We start from the raw sequence: 25,872 nt of genomic DNA on the forward strand, positions 1-25,872 counted from the left end.
CGTTTCACGGCGATAATTCCCGGCATATCTCCGCGACACGTCACCGGCTTCCCCGGCTCCGATTGAAAACTTAATGACCCGACGTGCGCAGAGTGTGACGAACTTTCCGAGCTCTTCCGACGAGCGATTTCGATTTCCCAACCGCGCCGACCGATCGGCGGCAACAGCGGCAAGAGCGGCACGCGGATCCGCCCATCGATTTCTAAACGCTATTTTATTATCGGCTTCCTCGGCGGATCATTGAGCCCGACGATTCCGCGATTCGCGGATTACGCTCGAAGGCAGCCGAGTTGCCCGAGCGCTGAAATTCACTTTCTAGGTCGTAAAATCGAGCGGTCGCCCATCAGTGGCGTTTTCTGCCGAAGCGAATCGTCCCGAGGCGTTCGCCCGAACTTTTCCTTCCATCAATTTTTTTTCGTCCGTCCCGGCAAACCTCCTCGCGACGACGATTTCGACGTCCGTCCGGTGTCTGCGAATCTTGCGACACGCGATGCTACGAAATCTCTCGAGATTTGAGCCAATGATGATTATGAAAACTCAGGCGTGCACTATTAGACATTGTGATAACGAAAAATTAATGTTAAGTCGGGAATTTTTTTTTTTACAATATAAAAAAGACTTACTAGGTTACGAAATTATTCTGCAATTTTCAAATATATATATATATATATATATATATATATATATATATATCTATTAGTGTCTGAGAAAGAACGGATATACGTTTATTCTATGATCAAATTGTTCGTGCGTGATTTCTTTGGATGATACTTCGCGTTGATCTCGAAATCGGACTTCTGTAGCTTTGAGCTGAACGCGCGAAAGGAATGCGTCGTGAAAGGTGGAAAAGTGTAGGGACGATCGAAAGGATTGCAACGGCCTTAATTACAGTGCCGGGGCTTTTTTCCGTGTTATCCTTTCTTCTTTGCAAATTAGTCATGCGTTATATGCATCGTAATTCGCGGCGCGGCTTAACATAATTTAAGAACAATGTCGTTTTTTTTTTTCTTAAGGTTTTCTTACTCACTCGCGAATAATCTTGGCCAGCTGATGCAATTCATATTTTGCGTGAGATTAATGAAAAACTTTGTGTTATAGAGATTCAAATTTATGGTAATGAAACGGTAGTTAAACTTATCTAATCCTCATTAAGTGAATAGAAAAATTGCGACAACTTGCAAGCATAAATAAATGCTATCTCTTATATATGATTCTAGTTCATTCTATCATTGGGCCTATGAATAGAATCAATAAAACATCTTATAATTAATATTGAGCTTGTGTGTGAGAAATATAAAAGAGAGGAGTATAAATATATAGAAACAAAATAAAAATTTGGAGGAGACTTTAATTTGCTAAATAATTTGTTATTTGTAATACGAAATGTAACTTTTACTTCGCTTTGATAATATACAAATTTGGCACGTAATAACTTATATCTGCGTGCTTTATTAAACATTTAAATAAAATTGAAAATTTGGGTAATATTGTAAAATTGAATGTCAAATTTTTAGCAAAACACGAAAGATATATATTTATATCCTCTCTTTTAAGTAAAAATTTATATTAGATATTTTCTTCGTCTTTTCTATCTCTTCACAAATCTATAGATTTACAATCAACTTCGCCTATCTCTTTATGACTTTCAACTCGCTCAAGCACGCGTTTAAGTCTAAGATTCTAATATTGTACGATATTTAATGTAAGTTGTATATATAATTGTTTATCTAACTTTATTATTAAGGCTCTTTTATATTGATCCGGTTGGATCGTATTCTTCAGGATCAAAGGACAATACATCCTAGAAGCTAGGCACATATTTTTTTCAAGGCACTACGTTTTAATTTTCAATTCTTTTCATGTTGAATCTATCAGTTAATCTTTCAGTTGCAAATTGATTTTTAAAATACGTAATTATTAAAATCTAGAATAAAAAAACTGATTCGACCGCTTGTTAATTTGAGCAAGAAATTCGTTGCCGATCCTTAGGATTTACCTTCGTGAATATTGACCATTTTCTTTTTCTTCAGATTCCCTTGGTTTTTCTTTACGTTTCAGCCTGCAGGAATTTCTATGAGGAAATGAAATGAATTATTTTGTTTAATGTAGTTTCGAATTAACCTAGATCACTGTATGCAAAGCAGTTCTTCGGGGCGATACCGATATGTGGAGTCTTGTTGAAAATTTCATTTTTCCAAACCTCTTGTTCTTCAAGTCAATCCCGACGTTTCGAAATGCCGGATTTTCTTTTCTTCGTATTTTGACGAAACAAACAACGAGAACCTCTCTTAACAGGATTACCATGCTGATGATCGCGCTTCGGGACTCAGGTGTTATTGCCGGGGGAGAGGGGCGGCGAGTTCACGTCCCTTTGTTCCTCCTGGACGCTCTCCGGCCTACTGGCCGTGCTGCTCGACCTCGAGCTGAGATTGTCCCGGTCGCTGAAATACGACGAGTCGCCTCGCTTCTCGTCCAGCTGCAACTGCTGCTTGTCGTTTCTGAAATCGTCGGTCGCGTGACCCAGCAGACCGGGGAAGTACGGCATGCCTTGTCGGTGCGAGGTGATCTTGCCCATGAAGCTGCGGATTTCCTCGAAGTAGGAATCGTCGGCCCGCGGAAGCTGACTGTGATACCTCGATCTGACCTCGTCCAATATCGTCGGCCCGTCCGCGTCGTGCTTCTTCAGGTGTCGATCCAGATTCGTTTGTTGGCCGAAGCATCTCTCGCAAAGCGGACATTTGAACGGCTTCTCCTTGTTATGGATGTTCCTGACGTGACGCTGAAGGTTGCTGGAGATACTGAAGCTTCTCTCGCAGTATTTACACTTGTACGGCTGCTCACCGGTGTGCGTTCTTAAGTGTCTTGTCAAATTCGCCGATCTGGGGAAGACTTTACCGCAGAATTTGCAGGAGTATCTGTCCTTCGGCTTAAGACCGGCTTGCACGCTGATGGAGTAAGGCGGCAGACTCGAGGTTTGCTGCTGCGGTTGCTGCTGTTGTTGCTGTTGCTGCTGCTGCTGCTGCTGCTGTTGCTGTTGCGAGGGATGATTCTGTTGATGCTGGGACTGTTGACCAACGGCCGGACTGGCGACTCTCGCGGTTGGCTGCGACGAAGACGACGAGGAGGTGGACGACGAAGTCGAGGAGAATCTGTTGGGCGGCAAGGGCACCATCGTGGGGAGCGCTCTGACTTGGATCTTTGGCAGGTCGGGCACCGGCGAGCTGTGATGATGCGATCTGTACATCGCTTCCAGGACCAGCGGATGCATCGCGTGATGTTGGGGAAAGAGCACCGTGTGATACGGCAGACCGCCACCCAGGCTGTTCTGATTCAGTACCTCGATCTCATTCTGATTCTCATCTCTGAGCCGCTCCTTTTTATGATCGACGCGGAGGTCGAGCGGCTCGCAATCGAGCTCGTCCTGATGATGCGGTTGGGGCGGTCTGGCCGCGGGGCTCATGTGCGGCTGCTGCTGCTGTTGCTGATTCGTCGGGCTCGACAGGCCGCGGCCGTGACCGTGGCTGAGATCGTATGGCAGTTCCTCGACATCCGGCACGCGGACGCTCAGTGGATAAATGCTGGCTTGTTTTGGGCTTATGTGGCCCGGCATCTTTCTCGGACTCGAATCCTTCTCCCGCATGGCTGGAGGATATTTCGGGTCGTGCAGCAACGTCGGGGACAGGGTGATGCTACCGAAGTATCCGCTCATCACACTGCCTCTATCACTCGGCCTTGCTCCTACTCTCCGCTTGGGCTAGAGTCTGAAACATGGAATATATAGCTTATTTAATTAGTTGATAAATTTTGCTTTTTATTTTTAACTATTAAATCCTGAGTATTTTCTATGACTGCCAAGGCCGGAGGATTAATCTCACATAATTATAAAGAATATTAGACATTTCAGAAATAATAAAATTTAAATTTTTAATTATCTAAAATATATTTTTTTGTAATTTCTAGTGTTTGTTAATCATATTTCATGTTATCTTTTATATTCTATTAAATTTAAAGTATTGTATTTGTATTGTACGTTAAAATATCAAAGTATTAATTCTTCGAGTATACATACACATAATAGCAAAATTTAAAGTTGACAAGACAACGACGAAAACGAAAAATATATCGTTGAGCAATGCCGACGTGCCGGCGTTAAACAAATTTTAAGGTCACGTCCGATTACGACACTCGAAACGTCAGTCAAAAGTAATTGAATATACCGTGCCGTGGCATCTCCAGATAGACACAACCGATTATTAAAGATACGTATCACGTAACATCGACCAGTTGACAAGCGAGCCTCGCCGCTTGAACGCTTCATAAATAAAAAAAAATCATCGTGCTAGACTTTCCGCTCGCGATAGAACCAGATTAATCGAAAAGAATGGACAAGCGTTAGTGGAGTCGTCTAGAAAACGACGCTATTTGGAAACATTAGTGAAAGGATCTCCTTCTCTCTCTCTCTCTCTCTCTCTCTCTCTCTCTCTCTCTCTCTCTCTCTCTCTCTCTCTCTCTCTCTCTCCTTTCTCAATCGACATCATCGTGAATTGTTGCTGATCGTGGCGCGAAAGAGGCAGGGAGAGATAGGAAGAGAAAGAGAGAGTGAAAAGGAGAGAAAGGCAAGAGGAGGGAACGCAACGAGACTCGATAAATCAAGGCATCAATCGCGTTGTGATAAATGTGTCTTCGGCCCGAGGCTATACGGCAAAGATTTTAGAAGCCGAAGAAATCGATCTCTCGGGCAAATCGACCTGCTCGCATTTTTACCACTCGACGTCAGACGCGTCGGGGATAGAAAAAGAAAATATAGATGAAGTAGGAACACCTGCCAGATACGTAAGATGTGTCTATCAGATTTTTGCGATCCAGTATTATGGATCATTCAGTCGAGCGTCTCTCTTCTCTCTCTCTCTCTCTCTCTCTCTCTCTCTCTCTCTCTCTCTCTCTTTCACGTTACGTTTCATTTCTAAATGCTTCATCGTTTCACTCTGGCACGTGCTTTAAACTCCGCAGCGCTCGCTAATTGACAGAATTTTATTAATGGATCTCGATCATATGCGCAGTTAATTTTGCTCGAGTTTTTTTACGGTTCGCTCGTCAGCGAGTAGATGCCGAGTTCTTCCGCAATATAACGAAGTAATGATATCTGTATAACAAAATCCGAAAGAAATATCGTTTGTTTATAACCAACTTGTTGGTTGATATAAACATCTTATCAATCAAGAAACAAATAAAAAATATGATATAAGTACAAAAAATATTCAAAAAATAAAAAGGATAACAATTTCGTAAGTATAATAATAAATATTCATTTATCGGCGACATATTATCTACATTTATATTAAATGTTATATATTTATATTTATATTATACTGTGAAATGCAGATAAATAAAATCTGATATGTGAACATAATAAAAATAATAAGATTTGAAACGTCTAATCGCATAAGCTAAAAATATGAGAAATATGAGAAATATTTTGTATTTTTATCTTCTGCTGTATTTTTATCTTCCCTGTCATGTTTTGATAGATATAATAATTATCGGCATGTTTCAGCGTGGAATATCCAATTTACGAAGAAAGAGAAAAATAATGTTTTTTTGTATGTTACGTGCTGCAAAGAGATCGCTGTTATACGCTGATTCGTCGGCTGAAAGTGACGCAGCTATGTCGAGATCATTGCTTTCCTCACGTTCTTGCGAGCATTGATGTCTCTATTCGCACATGGCGAGAAGGCGAGTATATTTTATCTTCAATCGCCACGTGCTACTGAATTAAATGTAGAAACGCGAGAAGCTTTTATTGTGTGTATCGCAAACATATCTCACCGTGTCTGTTTATATATTCATTACTTTTTCCACCAGTATTAATGGAGAGATATAAAACATAATATATAACATATATATATAAAATATATGTATAATGAGACCTAATTAAATATAAAATACACTTATTAAATACATATAAAATTTAATAAAATAAAATAACTTAATATGAATTAATATAATAATAATTATACATTATATAAAGTAAAGAATAAAAAGTGAAATATCAAATAATAGATACTTTTATTTTATTTATAAATCATTCTATAAGAGCTACATATTTTCAAAATAAAAGAGCTACATGCAAAAATGAACAATCATCATTATGAAAAATGAACGATCATCATTATGAAAAAGTTAAAGCGAAATATGTAACACTTTTGAAATTTATTCTTGAGCTTTTTTTTAAATAGATAAATACTGTGTGCCTGGAAAATCTTTTATGTCGTAAATCTCGATAATCAATGCAATGATTTACTGGTCTTTCATGATCAGGCCGTAAACACATCTGTATCTCGGAGATCACGATCGTTTAACGATCGATGGCACCGCCTGCGTGTACCGTTGCGCTCGGGCTGATCCAGTTACGAACCAGAAATCTCTAATGCGCTACTCGGTTGTCCACTTCGGCGAAAGAGAAATCCGCTCGTTGTGCTGTCAGCGCGGCCGGGAGGGTGAGGCGGAAAAAGAGCGGCGTAAAAGGAGCGGACGAGCGCAAAAACCTCGCTCGTCCGACGATAATGGTGAAAAGCGTTAATTATGGGCGTCATGGAGGATACCTTGCGACTTAACCGGGTGAAGTCGAAAGTACGCGCGATGCGACGTCGCGCGGTTGCGCCCGTCGATTTTTCTTTGCATCGCCATCGCCGATGCCGCCGCTGTTTACGTTACGTTTTCGCGCGCAAGAAAGTGATAGTAGTAGAGCGAACGTGTGTGTCGTCCGGCGAGAGATGTACTATGTCGATTAAGCTCGATTTACATGTACTTTCCCTTGTTCCCTGTAATAATACTCAGCGAGGAGAAACTTTCGCGCGAGTCAAGCGCGGACGCATCCTCGGGCGACGCTCCGCCGCGAATTTGGAGAGATGAAAACTTGATGATCCGCTTGGAGTGAGTTGTTGACTTTAAATTTTTGACAGCTCGTTACGGCGAAGGAAACAAGCCGACGTTGCTTTCCAAGCGTATTGTTATAATTATTTTTTCACTCACAACTTTAGTACTTCGAGAATTCGAAGCTTATAAAACTGTTTTCCGTTTTCTAAATTTTATTTTACATTTAGATCTCTTTGATCGAAAAAAGGGTTGAATAAAGAGGGTTAAAATTTAAAAAATTAAATTTGACTTTTGAAAAAAATAAGTTAAAAAAATAATGCAATAAATGGAACAATCTAAAAATATAAAATATATAGCTAAGCGAGTGCGATTCGTCCGCTCTAATCTAGCTTAAATCCCGGCTCCACGATTCTTCTGATTAAATTTGTTTTAAAAAAATCTCAGATTCTTTCTCTGCCGAGCGGAGTTTCTCCGAGCGGCCGAGAGTGAGTAATGTTCACGGGAAATGGTAGCCGGTTACGCGGAACGGGAGGAGAAATAAGAAGAGCAAAAGAACAGAAGCGTGGTCGGCGAAGACTGACGTCTGTTACGTGAATCAACCCGGACTGACGTTTCTCGAGATCTCCCGAGATGTTGGCAGTCGCGATCCAGTTTTCGGTTTCTAGAAAGTCGGGATGAGCCCGGGCGTGGTTTGTATCTTTTTCCCACTCGGCCCGCTTACCCTGTCCTGCTCTTTCTCTCGCTACGTCGTCCTTGCCGGTATGATTTCTCTGCCGACATTCACCTACGTGTGCGATAAGTGCTTCTCCAGGGCCGCATGCATCTTGGTGCGCGATACTCTATTGAATATGCTTCGATACAAATGTCCATGTTTATTGTATATATAATAAAATTATTCTGTAATAATTTTAGGTTAAACTAAAAATTTGGATATATATATATATATAATTTAAAAGAAATTATACATAGGTAGCGAGGTAAATATCCTTAATATGTCAGGCGATATATATACATCGAAAAAAATAAAATAATCGCGAATCGTTTAATAAAGATTAACGCAATGTATTTTATTAATTACAAAGCGTCTCACTTTTCGTCACGTCTGTCGGTCGACTCCTTGCCTGTTTTCCCGTATTAGCTCTCCTATCTGTTATTTTCCTTCGACATTATTCTCAATAACAAAAATATTGTTTCAAAGAAGAATATTATGATGAGATGTTTGTTTCTAACAGTTGAACGTTTTAAATAATTTCAGATAAAATAAAATAAAAACTGATATTATGAAAATGTAGATAAAATTATAAGTATAGAAAAAAAGAAATCCTGAAGAAGAAAGCTCCGTTCTGAGGTTGTCAAATATAAATTGCAATTTATTCTGAGTTGATCGGATGTTGTATACACATGTAATATATATCACACAGCGTGTATTATTCATGTGTTTCTCTAAAAATACCTACGTATGTATTTATGTGAAATCAAACATTGACGTCTGAAAAAACGTGTGGCTTATAGAAGATATAATCGTCGATAAAATCCAAATCTCTACAATTTCTTATTAAATTATATATATAAATGAAACTTTATCGACATACAAATGCAGTCTTTAACATGCATCGATATATATATATATAACATTTACAAGTCATTGGTATTTTTGTCGATCTACAGTAACACCGTCCCGCAAATAAATGATCTCTTTGTTAATCGCGAGCACAACAATTATTTTCACTTTAATTAATTCCCGCGTGTGTGTAACACGATAAACGTCGTTCATGTAATGCATATTTATCCGCCACTTGTTATCCAAACGAGACACGTCCCTGGCTGCTTGTCGAGCGACGGAGACGATTTTAATCGGCCGTTTTTTCTCGCGTGACGTAATTCCTCTTTCTTTGGTCTCAAAGAAAGAAGAGAGCCGAGCGAGACCAAAAGAAGGAAGCGCCAATTTTCTTCGCGTGCATAATAGGCGTTTCTTAATGCATTTTGCGACAGCGAAATCTTCATTGAATCATTCTCTTTTAACATCTTCAAATTACTGAAGTATGTATTGTGCGACTTTTTTTAATTTCACCATTGTGACCTCTCGCTATTTTTTCCTTTTTTTCCATAAAAGATTTCAGTTACGACGTTATTAAATTGTTTATGATTTGTAGGACTTTTAAATAATATTTTTTTATACTGTCCTCAATTAACATCCAAGATTCCTAAGAATCCTAAGAATAATACATAAATTTTCGCTTTATCTTATGCGTAAGCATGTATTTCAGCATGCTTTTAACGTATCTTTGAGAAAGACTCATATCTCGCATAAGCGTGTAATATATTCGCGCGTATACGCGTATATGCGTGCTTACGTCGAAATTTACAATCCATTCAACGAATTCGTCATTTTGTTATCCTAACGAGATGAGCCGCTTGATCGCATTGTCAGATCGCGCATGAGATTTCAATCGGTCGATTTCTTTTCTCGGTTGACACAATTTCTCTCTGCAGTCTCTTCGGTCTACACAGTAAGGCGCCGTAAAGGAAGGGGAGTTAAGGAAGAGGGAAAAAAAAATAAAAGTATCGATCCACGCTGTCGCGTGTCCTTCCTCGCTCTCCGCACATGGGACCCCCACGTATGGGGCCCGCGTATGGAACCCACGATCGTTCCTACCGATAAAGCCGGCCAAGAAGTGCCGGCATTTAATTACGACGCGCGTCGCTTTAAGCATAGCCTTGTCGGAGATAAAGTGCGCCATACATCGCTAAATTGATACATTGCGCGACGTAAAAATATTACTCGTCGTGTGCGAGAGACAATCACGGAATTTCGTTGGTCTTGAGCGCACTCGAATATCCCCCCCTGCGAAGAGACACATTATTATTTTAATAACAAATAAATATTTTTTGCAAATAAATGTTTTTTGAGCACAAATAAAAATTTTCTTAGAAGTTTACGCAGACATCGTAAAATTTATTCTAATGAATTCCCTCGTACAATTAAATATTTAATCATTTAAAGTACACCTTTGAATGTCTCAAATTAAAATGCTTACACAGGCGATAAATTATTTTTTAGGATTTCTATGTGGTTTTCTAAGTGATATACTAAATCGTTATAATAGATAACATTAAATATACTAATAGGATGGATACTAATGTTAAAAATATTTTAAATTATAAACGCGAATTGATATCAATCAGAATTGTTAAATTGATATAATTTTTATTTAATAGCTTATTAATTAATAGCTTACTTCATATAATTCGTTCCAGAAATAGTATGCGTTTCAATCGCACGTTTTTGCTCTCATAAGAAGTCACAGGAGGGTGCAAACGCGTTCTCTCAGCACTCGCCGCTGGCACTCATCTTATCGAGAGTCTTGTTCAATTATCTTATTACCATCTTACTGGAAATGCGTATCGGCTCTTTATAAACTTGGAAAACACGCAGCGTGTAACGACGCGCGTAATGTGAAAAACCAATTGCTCTGCTCCAAAGAAATATATTTATTACGTTGAAAGAGAGTGCGGTACAAGCAAATAATTTTCCCCTACTTCATCTCGCATCTATCTCATTCACCGTGTTAGTAGCGACGAGCGTTGCTCCTCTGGCAACATTATAAAGACCGGAGATATGACGTGGCACGATCACGTAACGCGCCGAACATCTTCTTCGTCGTAAAGAAAAATCATTATTACGCGAAGCGCGGTTTATCGGGCTCATTAGCCGCTATGATTCATCGGAACGCATACGCGCTGTTCGGCGTTTCTCGGTGAAAGGACGTAAACAAAGGATAGTATAAGAAAGACGTACATGCGAGCTCTTTTACCACGATTAAAGAATAGGATCAGATCAAAAATATCATCTGTAATAATTACGAGTAATTCCGATTTTAATTTCGATGAAATTTACGATGTTAAATCTGACAGACTCTTTAACGATATAAAATAACTTCAAAAATTCACTGAAATTTTTAATAAATTTTCGATACAAGTAAAGTATATAAATTTTCCTGTTTGAACATACAATTCTTTTACGTAATATTTTACAACGCCTTAAATTCCAAAAATATATATTTGGAAAGAATATGTGATTAAAAGATTACAGAAGATTAATGACTTTACAACTGAACGTATCGCGAAGATTAACCCAAGTGCTCTCGAAGATAAAGCCGTCACTTCCGGTGTCTCCGTTTCGGCCTGATTAACAGGTCGAGTAACAGGTGATAAGTAATCCGCGAAGGGAACGCGCGGTGAAAGGTCCTCGTGATGTGCTCTCAAAGACGCCACGCACGCCGAAGTCGGTGCGGAACGTTTAAAATTTTTTTAAACGTCGCTCTCTCTCTCTCTCTCTCTCAGCTCTGGTCTCGGCAGTCATCGGTAATCGTTCATTATTCATGGATGCTTGCGCGCTATGAGGCACAGCGCGGCACGGCGCAGCGCGGCGCAGCGCCGTGCCGCGCCGCGAGAATTAATTCGCCGACAACATTATGTCGGGAAGTACGCGCGCGCGCGCGTGCATCGCCGATAATCCAGCCGATTGTTATTTATGATTCCGCATGACACCGCGACGTAAGAGGCTGAACGTGTCCCGGGTTGTACGCGGGAGCCCGACATGTGCGGCGCCCACGCGCGTTGTTCCTCCTCCCCCTTCCCCTTCTCTCTCTCTCTCTTCACCCCTCTGCCTCCTCTAACCCTCCCGACTCGTATAGATATTATCGTAGCCAATCGGCAGTCAATAACGCTTGCAAGCGTCGGCTCGCGTCACATTGTCGTATCGTATATCGTTACGTCCGTCCATAAATATGTTCCTTCTTCGATAAGATATTCATTTGGTCCTCTCCGAGAGATTCCGCGTTACTCGCGTCGCAGATCGAGACTCGACTTTTGTTTGCACGTAATCGATCTTCCATATGACGGATCCCTTCTCTCGGATCGGATCGGAGACTGTTTCGTCGAGAAGATATTTCTCAATACGATTTACGCGAGATAACGCGATTATATAAGGTGTACGCGATTTTTATGGCTCGGACACAGCTGAACTCGTTCGAAAGACCTGCGGTGGACGAAGTCCATCCGAGTACTTATCAATTTACAAATTTATGATCCTACGGTTATAACACTCTAAAGATCTGTAATTTTATGTGAATTCGACATATAAATATATATCTTGTACGTACAGATGTAATTGTCACGTTTAATATAATATAATGTTTTCTCTTTTAGATAGAAATTTTTTAATAGATAGAAATTGAGAGTAAAGTACAAGTGCATCTTTGTCGATTATGCACATTAATTCGCTGGTGATTCATAATTTACATTTTGCACGTATACATTCTCTGTTGTGATTAATAAAGAAATTTTAAAAGCCAGAAATTTTAAAATCGATCTTGTTATTTTTTTTTTTTTATACGCATCCTTGTCTCGATGAGATTTGTGGAAGTTGAGACGTGTTAGAATGAATTATGTACACGTCGTATCGGAGGATTCTTTTTCTACGAAAGTAAATTAATGGCTCTTTAATTCACTAGCGACTAGTTACGCATAAACCGACAGTTGAGAGACAGCACGAGACGATCGCAGTCGATCCGTGTAAATCGGTTCTAATCGCGCGGTCGCTTCTTGGAAGTAGAAACCGGCAGGCTTGGGTCAGACACGTTTGGAAGTAACTTACCTACTTTTACGCGGGTATTTCACGGCATCCTCCAAACGATTTTCATGTAACACGCGAGTGTGGCTTTTTTCTCACTCTTTACCGTCTCTCCGACGTTTATCTCAATAGGAAATTAGAATTCACCTTTCCAACTCGATTAACATGAAAACAATCTTCCTTAATTGAGAAGTCAAATGGCAGCTAAGCAATAAGAAGATATTGTGGCTTGTAGAAAAACATTTCAAATTTCATGATTCATCACATCTCGTAGAGAGACTTCGTAACCGATCGTGATCATTAATCTTCGGGATCTGTCGTTTCATTTACTCGGAAGCGCTTTGCGTGTAGCGCATCAACGGTCTTATCGGCTAATAAGACTATCTCTTTCGGACAGCCTCTTCGAGCTAAGGCAAGGGGGCCTATTAAGGTTTATTCGAACGGCTTCTATTACTTTTAGTCAGTGATTCTAATAGATATAATATTAAAAGAAATACAGAATTAGTCGAGTTATCGATTGTTATTAATACTTTATTAGGATCATGACAAATATCCTCTCTCCATTTCCGAGAGAGCTCGAGGTCGTAAGAGTCGTTCTACGTTCGCGAGAAGAATTGCGAGGAGCATCGAAAGTACCTGGCGAGAAGCAATTTATTATTACCCCGCAAAAACTGCGAGAGAACCGTTGCGTAATCGGTATACAATTCCATCACTGTTACATCGAGATCGATTGTTTCGGAATTGAGCAACGAGCGGCGGAATCTGCCCAAGCGAAACTAACATCCACCTCGCGGTTTTTTTTACTCGTTTTTCCGGCCGGGCGAGCCCGACAATTGGCCACGACGGCGGAGGGGAAGGTATCGAGGAGGAGGAGGAAAATCGATCGGCATTTCGGAATTTGCCAGCGATTTTAACGCGGGAATTGCAATTCGCGCGACGAACGACTCTTTACGACCGAGGAAGCTCCTTTTTACGGCGTATCCGCGGAATTTCAGATCGCTCGCCGTGCGCGGACATATCTTGGCGCGGCGCGCGGTATATTATTCGGTAGTTTTCTCTACGCGAGCACCGTGATTTAGTTAAATAGCGACTCGCTCCGGACGTTTCCTTATGAAACCGAAGTGTAAAGCGAGCCGCTGGAATCCCGATCCGCGCTCTCACCGTAAAACGGACAACCCCATCGAATTCCGCGTAACTCATAAGTCAAGCCCGTCATGTAGAAAGGATGATTACTGCGTTATTCGTCTCTCTAATACTATCTTTAATAAATCACTTTTACGTGATTACAGATTTCAAAAAGATTAAAAAAAAATTTTGTGCCTCCTTTTTTACTTTCATACGAATCAACGTTGAGATCGAAGTTTCAAAAATTGATATCTGTAGATCATAAATGAAGAGAAAAATATTTCCGATGGAAAAAATGAGTCGATCACGCTGTGATTTTTAATCGCCTTCTTGAAACTTCAATAAACTTCTCGTCCGTTTAATTTACTGTTTTCATTTTCATGTCTCATCTTGATTTTATTGAGATTTCACTTTTCTCTCGACGCAGATGTCGATGTCAACAATCGATGAAATTCGCAAGAATTCTGAAATTACAAGTCCTTTCTTTTTAACGTACTTTTCTCAATATTAATTATTGTCGTTTTTGCTGCTTGTAGCTTTTTGCAATTTTCGCAGTGGATGATGACAGTAATATTTATAACTCGCGAAATAAAGAAGGGAAATTTTAACAAGCATTCCATCTAATCGTGTTATATATAATTAAATTAAATTAAATTACATGACAAAATATATTTTTTAATATAAATATTTTTTATCACATGTTTCTGAATTCTTATAGTATCTCAAAGATGGATGTGCAGGCACCATAGATATCTGGTTAGTTTTGTTTATAAGATAGTTTCACATTTGATAAAAAGCTACGCACGATAAAAATCGGCTGTGAAAGTATTAGCACAACCTGCGGCTACACATAACAGCCAGGTGCAACATCAAGATTCGTCGCAAACGGTACGCGAGCCTTTCTCATGAATTCCGCAGCGTCTTTCCACTGCGTCCGGCCTTTCGTCAGGAAACCGCGGATTAGGGCGAAGAAGTAAGAAGGAATTACGGCCGGGGAGGGTAAGACGATGAAGAGTTCTGGCGTAACCGAGATATCAAACAATTGGTTCCGCCATTAAACGATCATCATCGGGCACAACAATTTTCTCAGTTCTGCTAGACTCGCTGATAATGGTTTCTACCCGCCGGCGGATATCCGAGTTTGCGAAACTGGCCGTTAGTATGGCCAATGGAAAGCGAACGCGGTGAGTACGAAGTCGTTCGCTATTTTTATTTATGATGACTTTCGTCGGATATTCGCTGATTGGTACCATTAACAGTTTCAGCAGCATCTGGTTTCCATTATCAGCGTAATATCCTTTGGAATTTATAATTCCTAATTCTCGAGTTTAATAGACCTTTAAGATTTGACTTACAAATTAAATTATTTCTTTTTTTTCTCTTTTCCTAAAATATAATCAGTATATTTATTTAAGTGAATAATCTTAAAAATTGTAATTCATATAAACGCAGTTCAATAAATCTTTATATGTAGCAGAATATTTGGCTTCATAAAATTTTTCTATTAAAAATTTTTGTTCTAGGAAAGCATGTTTAAGTTGCAAATATTTAGATTGCTAATATTTAATAAGTTTATATATTTGCAACTATAGTTTGTGGTACATTAAAATTCCAAAGTAAGTACTATATAGGACAATTATTTATTTATTACGTTATTCAGAAAATCTTTCAAAAATTTTTTTAACTTTATTATAAAAGAGAAATTAATAATGTTGATTAATAATCTTCTTCTGCTAACGTAAACATACTAATAACATAATAACATAGTAACATAATAATAATTATCGTTATACGTATAATGAACATAATGAAATGTTGTATTATTACGGTGATATTAACTTGCGCAAGACTCGAATTTTGTTTTAAGCATTTCTCAGTCGGTCGATCCGATTCGCAATTCAGAAAATAACGTTTCGTCTTTAACGAGCGATTGTGATTTAAAAGGAGTGAAATCGACCGTGAATGAGAAAACAAGAAGTGCGATAGTATAGAAAATAAACGGGGAACGCCCGTTGAGTGATGGCACATCGAGACCGAATGGACTGAATGTAATTTAATTGGACGCTCTAGAAAGTACCTTCCTCATTAATCGATTAGCACATTATTAGTTCTTAGTAACGAACAAAGTGCAAATCAGGAAGTAGCGTATAATTAAATATTGTGTTTTAATGTTACGGACCGCTTTCTATAATGACTATTAACGAGAAAAGATTTTCTCAATTAACATAAATTTTTCTGGCAGTTTATTTATAAAATATGTTTGCTCAATTCAAAAAAACAATGTTTTAGAATATATGTTTATGATTTCAATTTTTGTGTACAAATATGTAAACTCTTTCGGTTCGTAATCAAGCTCATCTCGGCAATTATCACATTTTCAAAGGTATGAAGTCGCATCGAAAGAAACTTCGATTGTGGCACGCAACTTTTTGCCGGGTGCACAAGCCGGGGATCTCTTCGATCGTTTCAAATCTCGCCTATAGATTACACGGACTCTTCCATATTGCGCATAAATATATACAGCGATCGGCCACGAAATCAGGAATAGATTTTCATGAATTTTCCTTCGGGGCCGGTTATTGCCCAGCCGTTGGCCTGATTCCCTTTCTTTAACCTCCCTTCCACTCCCATCTCCTTCCCTGATCTGCCTTCCGTCCTCTTCCGCGGTCCTCCCGCTCCCCCCCCCCTCGTCTCTTCCTCGTCGTAACGCATCTACCCTCCTCTCCCCCTCCCTCTCCCCCACGCTCGATCGTCTGCCGATGATCCGCTGATCTCGTCGACTGTACCGCCCAACTTCTACGCGGCATCTCCGACCGTTTCCTCATGAAATATTCACGCAGTACGACGAAATCATCGTTTGTTAGTCAACACTATCTCTTCGTCTCTCTCTCCTCTTCCTTCCCCTCCTCATTCCTCCACTCTCGCAAGAGAGCGCGAGTGTCTTATACTACCGGGCATTGTCAGCCTCGTGGCCCATTTCTTTCCGTGCTCCGGCAACCTCTTAGTTATCGTCACGTTTCTTTCCTATAGCGATACATTTGCAAATACATAAGGTAATTCGGACATATAGTGCATTCTTATGTATCTTATATCAAACACTTTACATTTTATTATAATAATAATTTACAAATCTTTTTTTATGTTTGTTAAAAAAACAATAATTTGAGGAATGTAAAGAGTGCGGAAAAGCCAGGCGAGAATATAAAAATAATTTCAAGTAAGTTAAACGCCATAATTGTCTCTTGTAGATAATTAAGATCTGAATATATTAGTAAAATCTTGAAAATTTAAGTTTTATAATATAAATATAAAAATTCATCTTATTAAAACTTATACTAAATAAAAAATTAACACTTTTATAGAAATTTTGACATCAAATTCTCGCGTACTTGGCAAGTTTCAGATGAGCAATTATTGATAATTGGACAACATTTAAATATTTATAGTGTGTGTTTTACAAATTATTATTATTAAATATATATTTGATTTTGTTATGTAAATGAAAAAATAAGCATGTTGTTATCATTATTGTAGTGTATTTCCATCCAACGTCATTGATAATAATTTTCGTAAAATTTGCCAAGAATCTCCAAATTAACTCCTTTAATTATAATACAAATCTAAAAATGGTTTAACCAATACTTAAATTACTAGTGCTTCAGCAACCTTGAAATGAAATGACTCGAATATCACCGCAAGGTCGTCGCCGTCTAACGATGCACGAAACAAAAATTGGTGAAAGGATGCGTAGGATAACACGAATCTTCACAAATCTTTCACAAAGAAACATCTTTGCCACGATATTCACGAAGATTTTTTGTGCTTTTAATGAGCAGATCGTTAATAGACCGCATCGATCGTGAGAACGTTTTCGTTTCCAATTTGACAAATCGGCGATCTCGTAACGTTCGCTACATTCCTATGTCCGTTGATAAATAGAACGAGTTACAGTATTGCATTGCGATAGAAAAATTTTTACGATATTAATATAATTATAAATTTTCTTTTGGGATTTCACACTTTGGGATTTTGGGACTAAAGTTTATATTGTTGTTCATACTCAAGATAATGAATGAAAAAGTCGTTAATGAGCAACGGAATTGTAGCATACACAGAATTGTAGCGTTACCTTCTCCAATTTGTCAGATAACAGATCGTCTTAAAATGCTGGTTTCGATTTCAAGATTCATGATTATGTTCGCATGTAACAATATAAAGGCAGAAAAGGCGGCTCGCAATGACGAGCAAGAAGTAACAAGTGTGTGCAACCTTCGGCGATGATGGAGGACTGATTAAGCAAATCACAAACATGCGTACTTGATGCACACGCGATCGATTCTCTTCACCATTGCACGATCAAATTTCGAGTTTACTTTGGATAACTTCATTTAGCGTTGTATATTATTTTATTTTTTACACTTTGCGTAATTTTTATTTTTAATAAGTAAGTTTTGTATATTAACTTTTATTAAAAAAATTATCGTAATATTAGACATTAGACATTTTTCGATCATTCTTTCAAAGCGAAACCAGTATCATATATTATGTCAAATGAATTATTGCATCATTGCCTAATTATTAATAAATAATTCACTTTTACGAAAGTCGGGCCAGTAAATAAGGTCCAAATTATCATCGAGTTGTTAAATTGATTTTTAACTCGTGGTAACTTTGGCATAATTGCAACTTTGTTTTTTTTTTTTTATTTTTCACACGTTATCACGCAAGATTGAATTGCATATCTTACTCGATTAGTATTGTCAAATGTTTATTTAGTTGTACGACGTTTAAGATGTCCGATTAAACGCCAGGCGGGACGGGAAGACTGTGGTGAAGCGCAAGATGAAATAAGAGGGTCAACGTGTATGAGATAAGTAATGGCGCACATACATATGCGTTGAATAATAAAACCCGTAGGTATTGCACGGCCCTTTTTTACATCTCCGTTTGCCATTTTACGCACCGCACGATGTTATCGTCGTTTTTACATCATGAATGTAGGCTGTGGCCTCAAATTTAAGCTTCTCGAGGCGCTACAATTATCTTTCCACGCCAGCAAGGTCACTACATTGTCCACTCGAAGATGCAGTCGATGCAATCTCATCATACGCAAGGCTAACGCCGTATCTGTTCACTACAATTAAATAACGGACAATACGCTTTCTTTTGTATATTTTTCTTATAACGTTCTCCTCCTCATATAAAAACGAATAAAAAGTTTAGTCGAGAGAATTGTCCGCACGCCTCGATCTATAATTTTCGTTTCTTTCTTGTTCGTTTCGGCAGAAATAGCTAATTAATATGCAGTTTGCTTAAGCGATGCGCTTCGCCCTTTCGTTTCGTTTCGACGCGGGCTATAAATCAAGGCCGGAATAAAAAAAAAAGACCACACGTTCGCAGTTATGTTCCGTGATGGCTGCAGCTTGGTCATAAAATCGTCGGTTTCGTCGGTTTTAGACTGCAGAGATCTTTCGGCAAAATGCAACGTGTGTTCTCGACAAATTCCCCATTTTTAAATATTTTTCACGTGAAACAAGTCAGTAAATTTTCATCTCCATGACGAACGATAATTTGTTTTTCTGCGGAGTCAATATCAATAAAAAAAAAAAAAAAAAAAAAAAAAAATAAAACATCCAGTTCTGATTCTTTGGAAACACCTTAAGAACCGTTATGCAATCAACTAAATCGTCAGAGTATAAATTTTTTTATGATCAATCTCTTACGGAGATTTTGGCGCGATGCGACACTTCTGGCGGGTTACTCGCATGATTCTCTTTATAAACCGGTTCGCGTCGTATTTTGCTGTGAGCAAGCGTATCGCGTTGAGATAACGTTAAGTTTTTCAAATTTATTTACGCTATTAATACACGATAGGTATTATTAATCAGGTACAGATGCCGTATATAAAACGTGCTTATCGTGATTGCTCATTACTGGAGTACTGAAGCGTACTGAAGCTCGATGCGAATCGTAAATTTCATTTAATCGGAGCTTTCACGGTCCACGTGGATCCGTATTGTCTCCGTAGGTACGAGGTAGAGTTTCTAAACGGCAATGAATTTAACAATGGCATTGCGATACTGCTCGAATTTAATTTAGATGCAGCGAGTCCATTGTACGCGCGAGAATGTATACATAGACCCGGCATGCGAGCCCACGCATCACGCTTTATGCTACCGAAGATACCGTCGTCCTCGTCGCGAAACGAATTTACATTTATGGCCATAGGCAAAAAGACGATTGAAATTATTTCATTTTCCCCTCTTAAACGGCTTCTTATGTAAGCTTGTTCTTTGATGGAGATAATTTGCATTACAAAGTGAATCCACGTCGTAAATAATCCCGATAATTTTTTTACTGACGGTTAATTACTAACATTAATAAAGATGTTTAATCATATATATAAAGACGTAAATCGAATTATTGCAATTTTTCAAACTCGAGGCATATCATTTAATTTAAACGAAGCTCAGTGTTTACTCAATATTTAAAAATAAACAATACAAGGAGAAACTTTATCTTGAACAAATTTTATATATTTTATATATTATATATATATATATATATATATATATATATATATATATAAGACGAAAAGAAGAGAGTGTTTTGTAATATTTTTAAAATAGAAATAGATAAGAAAAAAAAAATAACTTTTTTCTGGTGTGATGAATTTCTCATTGAATTCTTTTCTGACATTCAAGAAAGAATAAACTCATTTTTTAATATAAAATATGAATTTTTATAAATATTAAATTGATAAAAATAAAATTACATTATGGAAACAACGCAATATATAAAAATTAATTAATATAAATGTAATAGCATATAATGCTGTAAATTGTGGAAGACACAAATTGTTAGAATCACTGCGGTAGAGATACTTAATAGGCGGTACTCGGTGACAGTAATGTCGTTCGCGGCCCGTTTTATTGCCGTTTGCGCTAGTCCAGGACCGAAGTGAGGACATTGTTCGAACGTCTGGGAGTCTCTCATGATTGTCGTGTTCTCTATTCTCGTAATAGCTGGCGTATTCAAATACCACTCCGCTACTTGTATACGCTTGCCCGGATTGTTGAGCAACGAGAAGAAAAAAAAAAGAAAGAAGGTAGAATCCTGATGTCGTTCGCATAATATCGTTTGACACTGTTCCGTTCGGTTTTGCAAGGATAGGATTGACAGAGTAGGCGGATTCGTCATGTTTGGCTTTATATCAAACATATCATATCTAGACTCTATCCGATTCTACATTTAATCACGTCTTTTAAGCACACTTTCTTATATATAATAAAATAATATCTGCAATAGAATTGAAAAGATTTTACTCGTTGTGTAAAATGTATTGTACGAGTAAATCTCAAGATGCGTGTCTATAAATGAAAATAGTTATGTTCCATAGTTTCGAGTTTGTTTTCCTCCGATCAATTTCATACAAATCGCCATCGATCAATTTCGCGGCGAGAGAGAGGCCGATAGCGGAAAGATCTCTCGTTACTCGCGTAGTATTTACTTCTTCAAATTTTCCGCCTACGCGCACTCGTACTCGAGTTATCGTTATTCCCAAGGCGAGAAAGGAGGATTCAGCGCGTATCATTTACAATTTACTTTTGTGCGATGCGCGATGTTCGCGCCCGTCGTAATTTGCGATTTATCGCATGCGGATAGCCATGGGTGCGTCGGCGCACGTACGAAGCCGATTCTAACAAATTGCCGATAGCAAGGCAGAGATGGATCGGACAACAGTACGTGCAACAGTAAGGAAGAGAAAAATAATGGGCCACGGGACAAGAGCGGCCTGCTGCTCTCGGCCGCATTGGTTTCACATAACTGTTAACGGTGTTGTCGGTCGGTCTATATCGAGATCGGCATCGCTCGCCGGCAACAAAAATCACCGCGTCCGCGACACTCGACTTACCTGTTATCAATTAACTGTTAACGTCGCCATACGCCATACGCTCGGTAGCGCTATCTATTGCGTCTGCTATCGATGCGAGCGGCGCTATCTATGAATAATGCATCATTGGCATATCTCTCGTGCCACTTAATCGAGTATTCTGACCCGCGTCTTTATTCAGAAGAGAATAATTTGACGAGGGGAACCAAATGAAAGAAATTTTAACTTGACTTTATCCGATTTTTATCCAATTTATTCCTTTTGTTTCTATTCGCAACGACCGCTACATTTTTTTTTTTTTTTGTAAACTCTAATACCGCTCAATAATAAATACCACAGCAATAATAAATTCAAGCGAACGTGAACTTTCAATCAAATGAACGTTTGCGTGATCTGACATTATTTTTGCGTATTTGTACGTCGTAAATATAGCTTACGTTATTTTGACTACTTTAATAGTAGGTATATTTATCGGGGTCTTGCGTGTCTTGTGTATCGGATAATCTCACGTGTTCTCTATCCTTCGAATGGGCGCAGTCGCGCGCGCCTGGAGGCACGTAAATTTATGAACGAGGAAACGGCAAGGATGACGGCAGGAACATAGCTTTTGCAACGTCTGCTTTCCTGGGCAGCAGAACGAACCATTCGGTGATATAAGGACGAGCGTGGGCGATTTGCTTTTGCGCGGGATCGCAAGCGCAGCTTCAGAACTGGTCTCGAAACGAATTAAACATCCAACGCATTTTCGTGTTATCTGCGAGGAGCGAGGATGCTAATTTATGGACGCGACTTCGCGGCCCTTTAATTGCGTTACGTAAGATTTTCCCGGTATCGCTCTATCATAGTTTCGTACGATAGGAAATAGCAGCGCGCAATCCTGTATAACCGGAAAAATATTTCATGTTAATCCTGATATTGTCAATTAATATTCAAATTCATTATTATTGATTAATTACCGAAGTTACGAATAATATTGAAATAATGAAATTTGGATTTGGAACGTTTGAGAAATATGTGTACCTGAATAATATTTAAAATGTTGATGCTACTAATCGTATTTATTAACGATGGAAATATCGAGGCATTTGCCGCATTTATCATATTATATATATATATATATATATATATATATATATATATATATATCACGCTATTAAAAATAAATAATGCAAACGTTTATGTATCTTTTAAACTAATTCTAGTTATCAATTTTAGTTAGTTTTACTATATTTTGCTCTCGCAAAGTGTACACACTTGTCAGACAATATGTTGACGAAATATATCGAGCGCGAGACAACTTCCGCGGTCACATTCGCGCGCATTTGATTGTTTTCATTCAAATGAAAACCTCTCTGCCTATTACTATTCAGCGTTCCCGATCGCAGATTGTTGTGCGACACCGTCCGCATTTCATAGGAGCTCCGTAATTACCTGGAACGCGGGACGCCGGCGCCAGGAGTACGAACCGAGATTTCGTCGACGACGGTGGACATTGCCGCGCCAATGACAATATAATTAATATCCCGATCATCCATACACATATACATTAGGTCTCAATATTGGGATTCAAATATTGTGTATTCTAAAAATCTTGTTTGTAAATTTTTAAACCAATTTGAAAACAATTTATGTGACAATTTTTGCAATCTTACTTGGAGGACAAAATAATAATACGAAGTTGCGTTTTTAACCCGGTAAATTAATTTCGTTAAATTAATTAAATTTGGCGTGCCAAAAATATAATTTATAATTAAATTATTATGCTTGCTGCAATTCTTTTGTCTTTTCAAGAAATAAATTCTCTGCTCTTCCAATATTTCTATTTCATTTTATATTTATCCTGTTTTATTATTAAATTATTATTAATGTGATCGGATTAGCGTATCTAAAATATTATTAAAATTCATTTCCTAGTCTTAAATGCTCTTATTTTCTGTTGAAAAATGACGATCGCAGGAATGCTCATAAATATTCAGAAGCGCCGCTCGGGATATCTCGGAATAATAATACATGGTGTCCCGGCGTCGTGATGACGAACGGGAAGAGAGAGAAATCGTAAATCATTTTACCTTATACGTCATTCCACGACCTTGAAGCCGAGGGTGACAGCGATTCCTGCACTTCTGTTGATTTTGCGACACTTTTCCACCTTTGCTCTGCTCATAAGGCAATCCGAGCGAGATAAGACAAAAGGAAAAGAAAAGGAAGGAAGGAGAAAAAGGGGAAAAGGTCAGATACGGAAGAGATGGAAGGCACGGTAGAGGAGCACTTGTTTTACAACAACACACTATCCTCACACTCGAGATCACTCTCCCTCTTTCCCGGGCCCTTCCACGTGCGCGAGACGTCGGCCCTTACGAGGATACGAGATATCGAAACGTCCGCACGAACATTCCGTTGGTATCGCGTTGGTATCGTTCCTCGTCGACGTATCCAAGATTCACCGGAAGCTTCTCGTTTCTGCACCTTGTGAAAACCACGTGCTCGGATAACGGTCCCGATACGTTCTCGCACCCGATACCGTGACGTGTGTCCCCTTTTTTTAAAGCAGCAGATTATTCCACACACCGCACCAAACAGCCTCCCGTTTTCTCGAAGAGAACAAATTCCTCTTCCTATCCCTCCTGACTAGAGAGTCCTTCCTTCTGTCTTCGTGCTACGATCGGGCACTCATAGATGATAATCGACAATCTCATTACAGTTCGTTCGTGGTGATCGTGGCGATCCGATCCGAATGACCGATTCCCGTGGGATCATACACCGCCGATGCGATGCCCGGATGTGTCTCGAAACGCGTGTGTCGTGCCGACAGGACAGTCGAGTCCTGACTGTTGATTTCTCTCACGGAAGGAACGACGGAAGGAGCCAACCACGTTGCTCACCACCGTCCGGCGATCGTTTGGTGCCCGTGCTCTGTTGTCCAGGTCCTCTCTCGAGGCGTGTGATATCTCCCCCCCCCCCTTGCCTCCCTCTCTCGCTCTCTCTTTCTCTCTCTTGCTCTTTCGTTCGTGCCGCGGATGAGGCGGAATATCAGCGAGAACCGAGAGCGCTCTCGGAGGAGATTCGTGAGACGCGACGAGAGCGGAGTGGTCCGTACGGTGGTGAGTAAGCTATGTGCCGATGTGTGAAGCGGGCGATACCGCGCGTACGAACGTCGCACACATACACACACGCGACATACACAAATAAGCGGGTATGTACCGTCGTGAGTACCGTCGATTGGGCGGGGAGACTGAATCCGTAGGCTGCGGTGCGGGTAGGTTAGTAAGTAGGTAGGTAGGTAGGTAGGTAGGTAGGTAGGTAGGTGAGCTATACACCGCGGGAAATACACCGTGGAGACGCCGCACACGGAGAGGAGGGAGGGGGGGGGGGACGTTGTTTGTACGTGCACGCGCGCGCGCGTTCGCGTATACGTATATTAGAGCGCCCGTTCTTTCTGTGTGTGTGTGTGTGTGTGTGTGTGTGTGTGTGTGTGTGTGTGTGTGTGTGTGTGTGTGTGTGTGTGTGTGTATGTGCAAGAGCGCACGCGGAGGAATATAGTGGAGGAGCTCCCCTGCGCGTATTAACCGTGAGAGACGTCGGTAAGGTAAGTGCTCTCCTCTCTTTCAGCTCCGGAGTAGCACCACGCCGGCACGCGACCTGTCCTCCCCCCTCCCACCGCCCTCCCACCACCCCTTCCTCGTCGTTCCGACTCTCGTCGTGTTCCTTTTCCTACTTTGCCCCGGCGAAGGACGTCTCTCCCTCTAACCTAGGTTCCTCCGACACTCTTCTGACTGTTCTTCCCACTCCCCGTGCGCCCCGATCTGGACCTCTCCCCCCTCCCCCGAAGAGAGGAGGTGTTGGTGCACCACTCCCACCCGATGGTCACCGACACACCGGAATCCTCCCAGTCGGTCGACGTGCTTTCGCGGAAGCGAGAGGAAGAGAACCGGTGAGAAAGAGAGAGCGAGAGAGAGAGAGAGAGGCAGAGGGAGGGAGAGAGAGAGAGAGAGAGAGAGGGAGGGACGGGACGAAGAGTATCGAACACAGTCACTATCTCTTCTCTATCGTTACTCGCGGTGCAACCTCCCAGACAACTAATTCACCTTTGCAACTGTATCGACACCCTATCGCTTCATCGCTCGCGAGTATATTCCTTCTTCGGTTCCCTCTTGTTCTTTTTCTTCTTCCTCGTCCGCGCGTTCGCCGCGTTTGTCTCGATAACACTTGTGCGATTTATATGAGAGTCAAACAAAGAAACAAACACACATACAAATAAATCTTAATAATTTGCATTTCTAAGTGATTATTAGCGATTCTTTTTAGCAATTGTTTTGTTATATTATTTTTTTAGTATTAAAAA

General features: G+C 39.8%; 1 protein-coding gene across 1 annotated transcript; it reads right to left on the bottom strand.

Annotated features, from left to right (window-relative positions):
* Positions 1–1,819: 1,819 nt before the first annotated feature.
* On the bottom strand, positions 1,820–24,643 carry LOC105427723 (uncharacterized). Its single transcript, XM_011639594.3, has 2 exons — positions 23,600–24,643; positions 1,820–3,761 (listed from the first exon to the last, which is right to left on the bottom strand). The coding sequence occupies exon 2, from the start codon at positions 3,707–3,709 to the stop codon at positions 2,327–2,329; it is 1,383 nt and encodes a 460-aa protein (XP_011637896.1). The 5' UTR covers positions 3,710–3,761; positions 23,600–24,643; the 3' UTR covers positions 1,820–2,326.
* Between the last annotated feature and the right edge of the window lie 1,229 nt (positions 24,644–25,872).

The sequence above is a fragment of the Pogonomyrmex barbatus genome, unplaced genomic scaffold (assembly GCF_055798465.1).
Source record: "Pogonomyrmex barbatus isolate J1 unplaced genomic scaffold, ASM5579846v1 scaffold8, whole genome shotgun sequence".
Lineage (NCBI taxonomy): Eukaryota > Metazoa > Arthropoda > Insecta > Hymenoptera > Formicidae > Pogonomyrmex > Pogonomyrmex barbatus.

Bases quoted from the DNA above. Each gene is read 5' to 3' on its own strand.
- LOC105427723 (XM_011639594.3), bottom strand. From the start codon at position 3,709: ATGAGCGGATACTTCGGTAGCATCACCCTGTCCCCGACGTTGCTGCAC.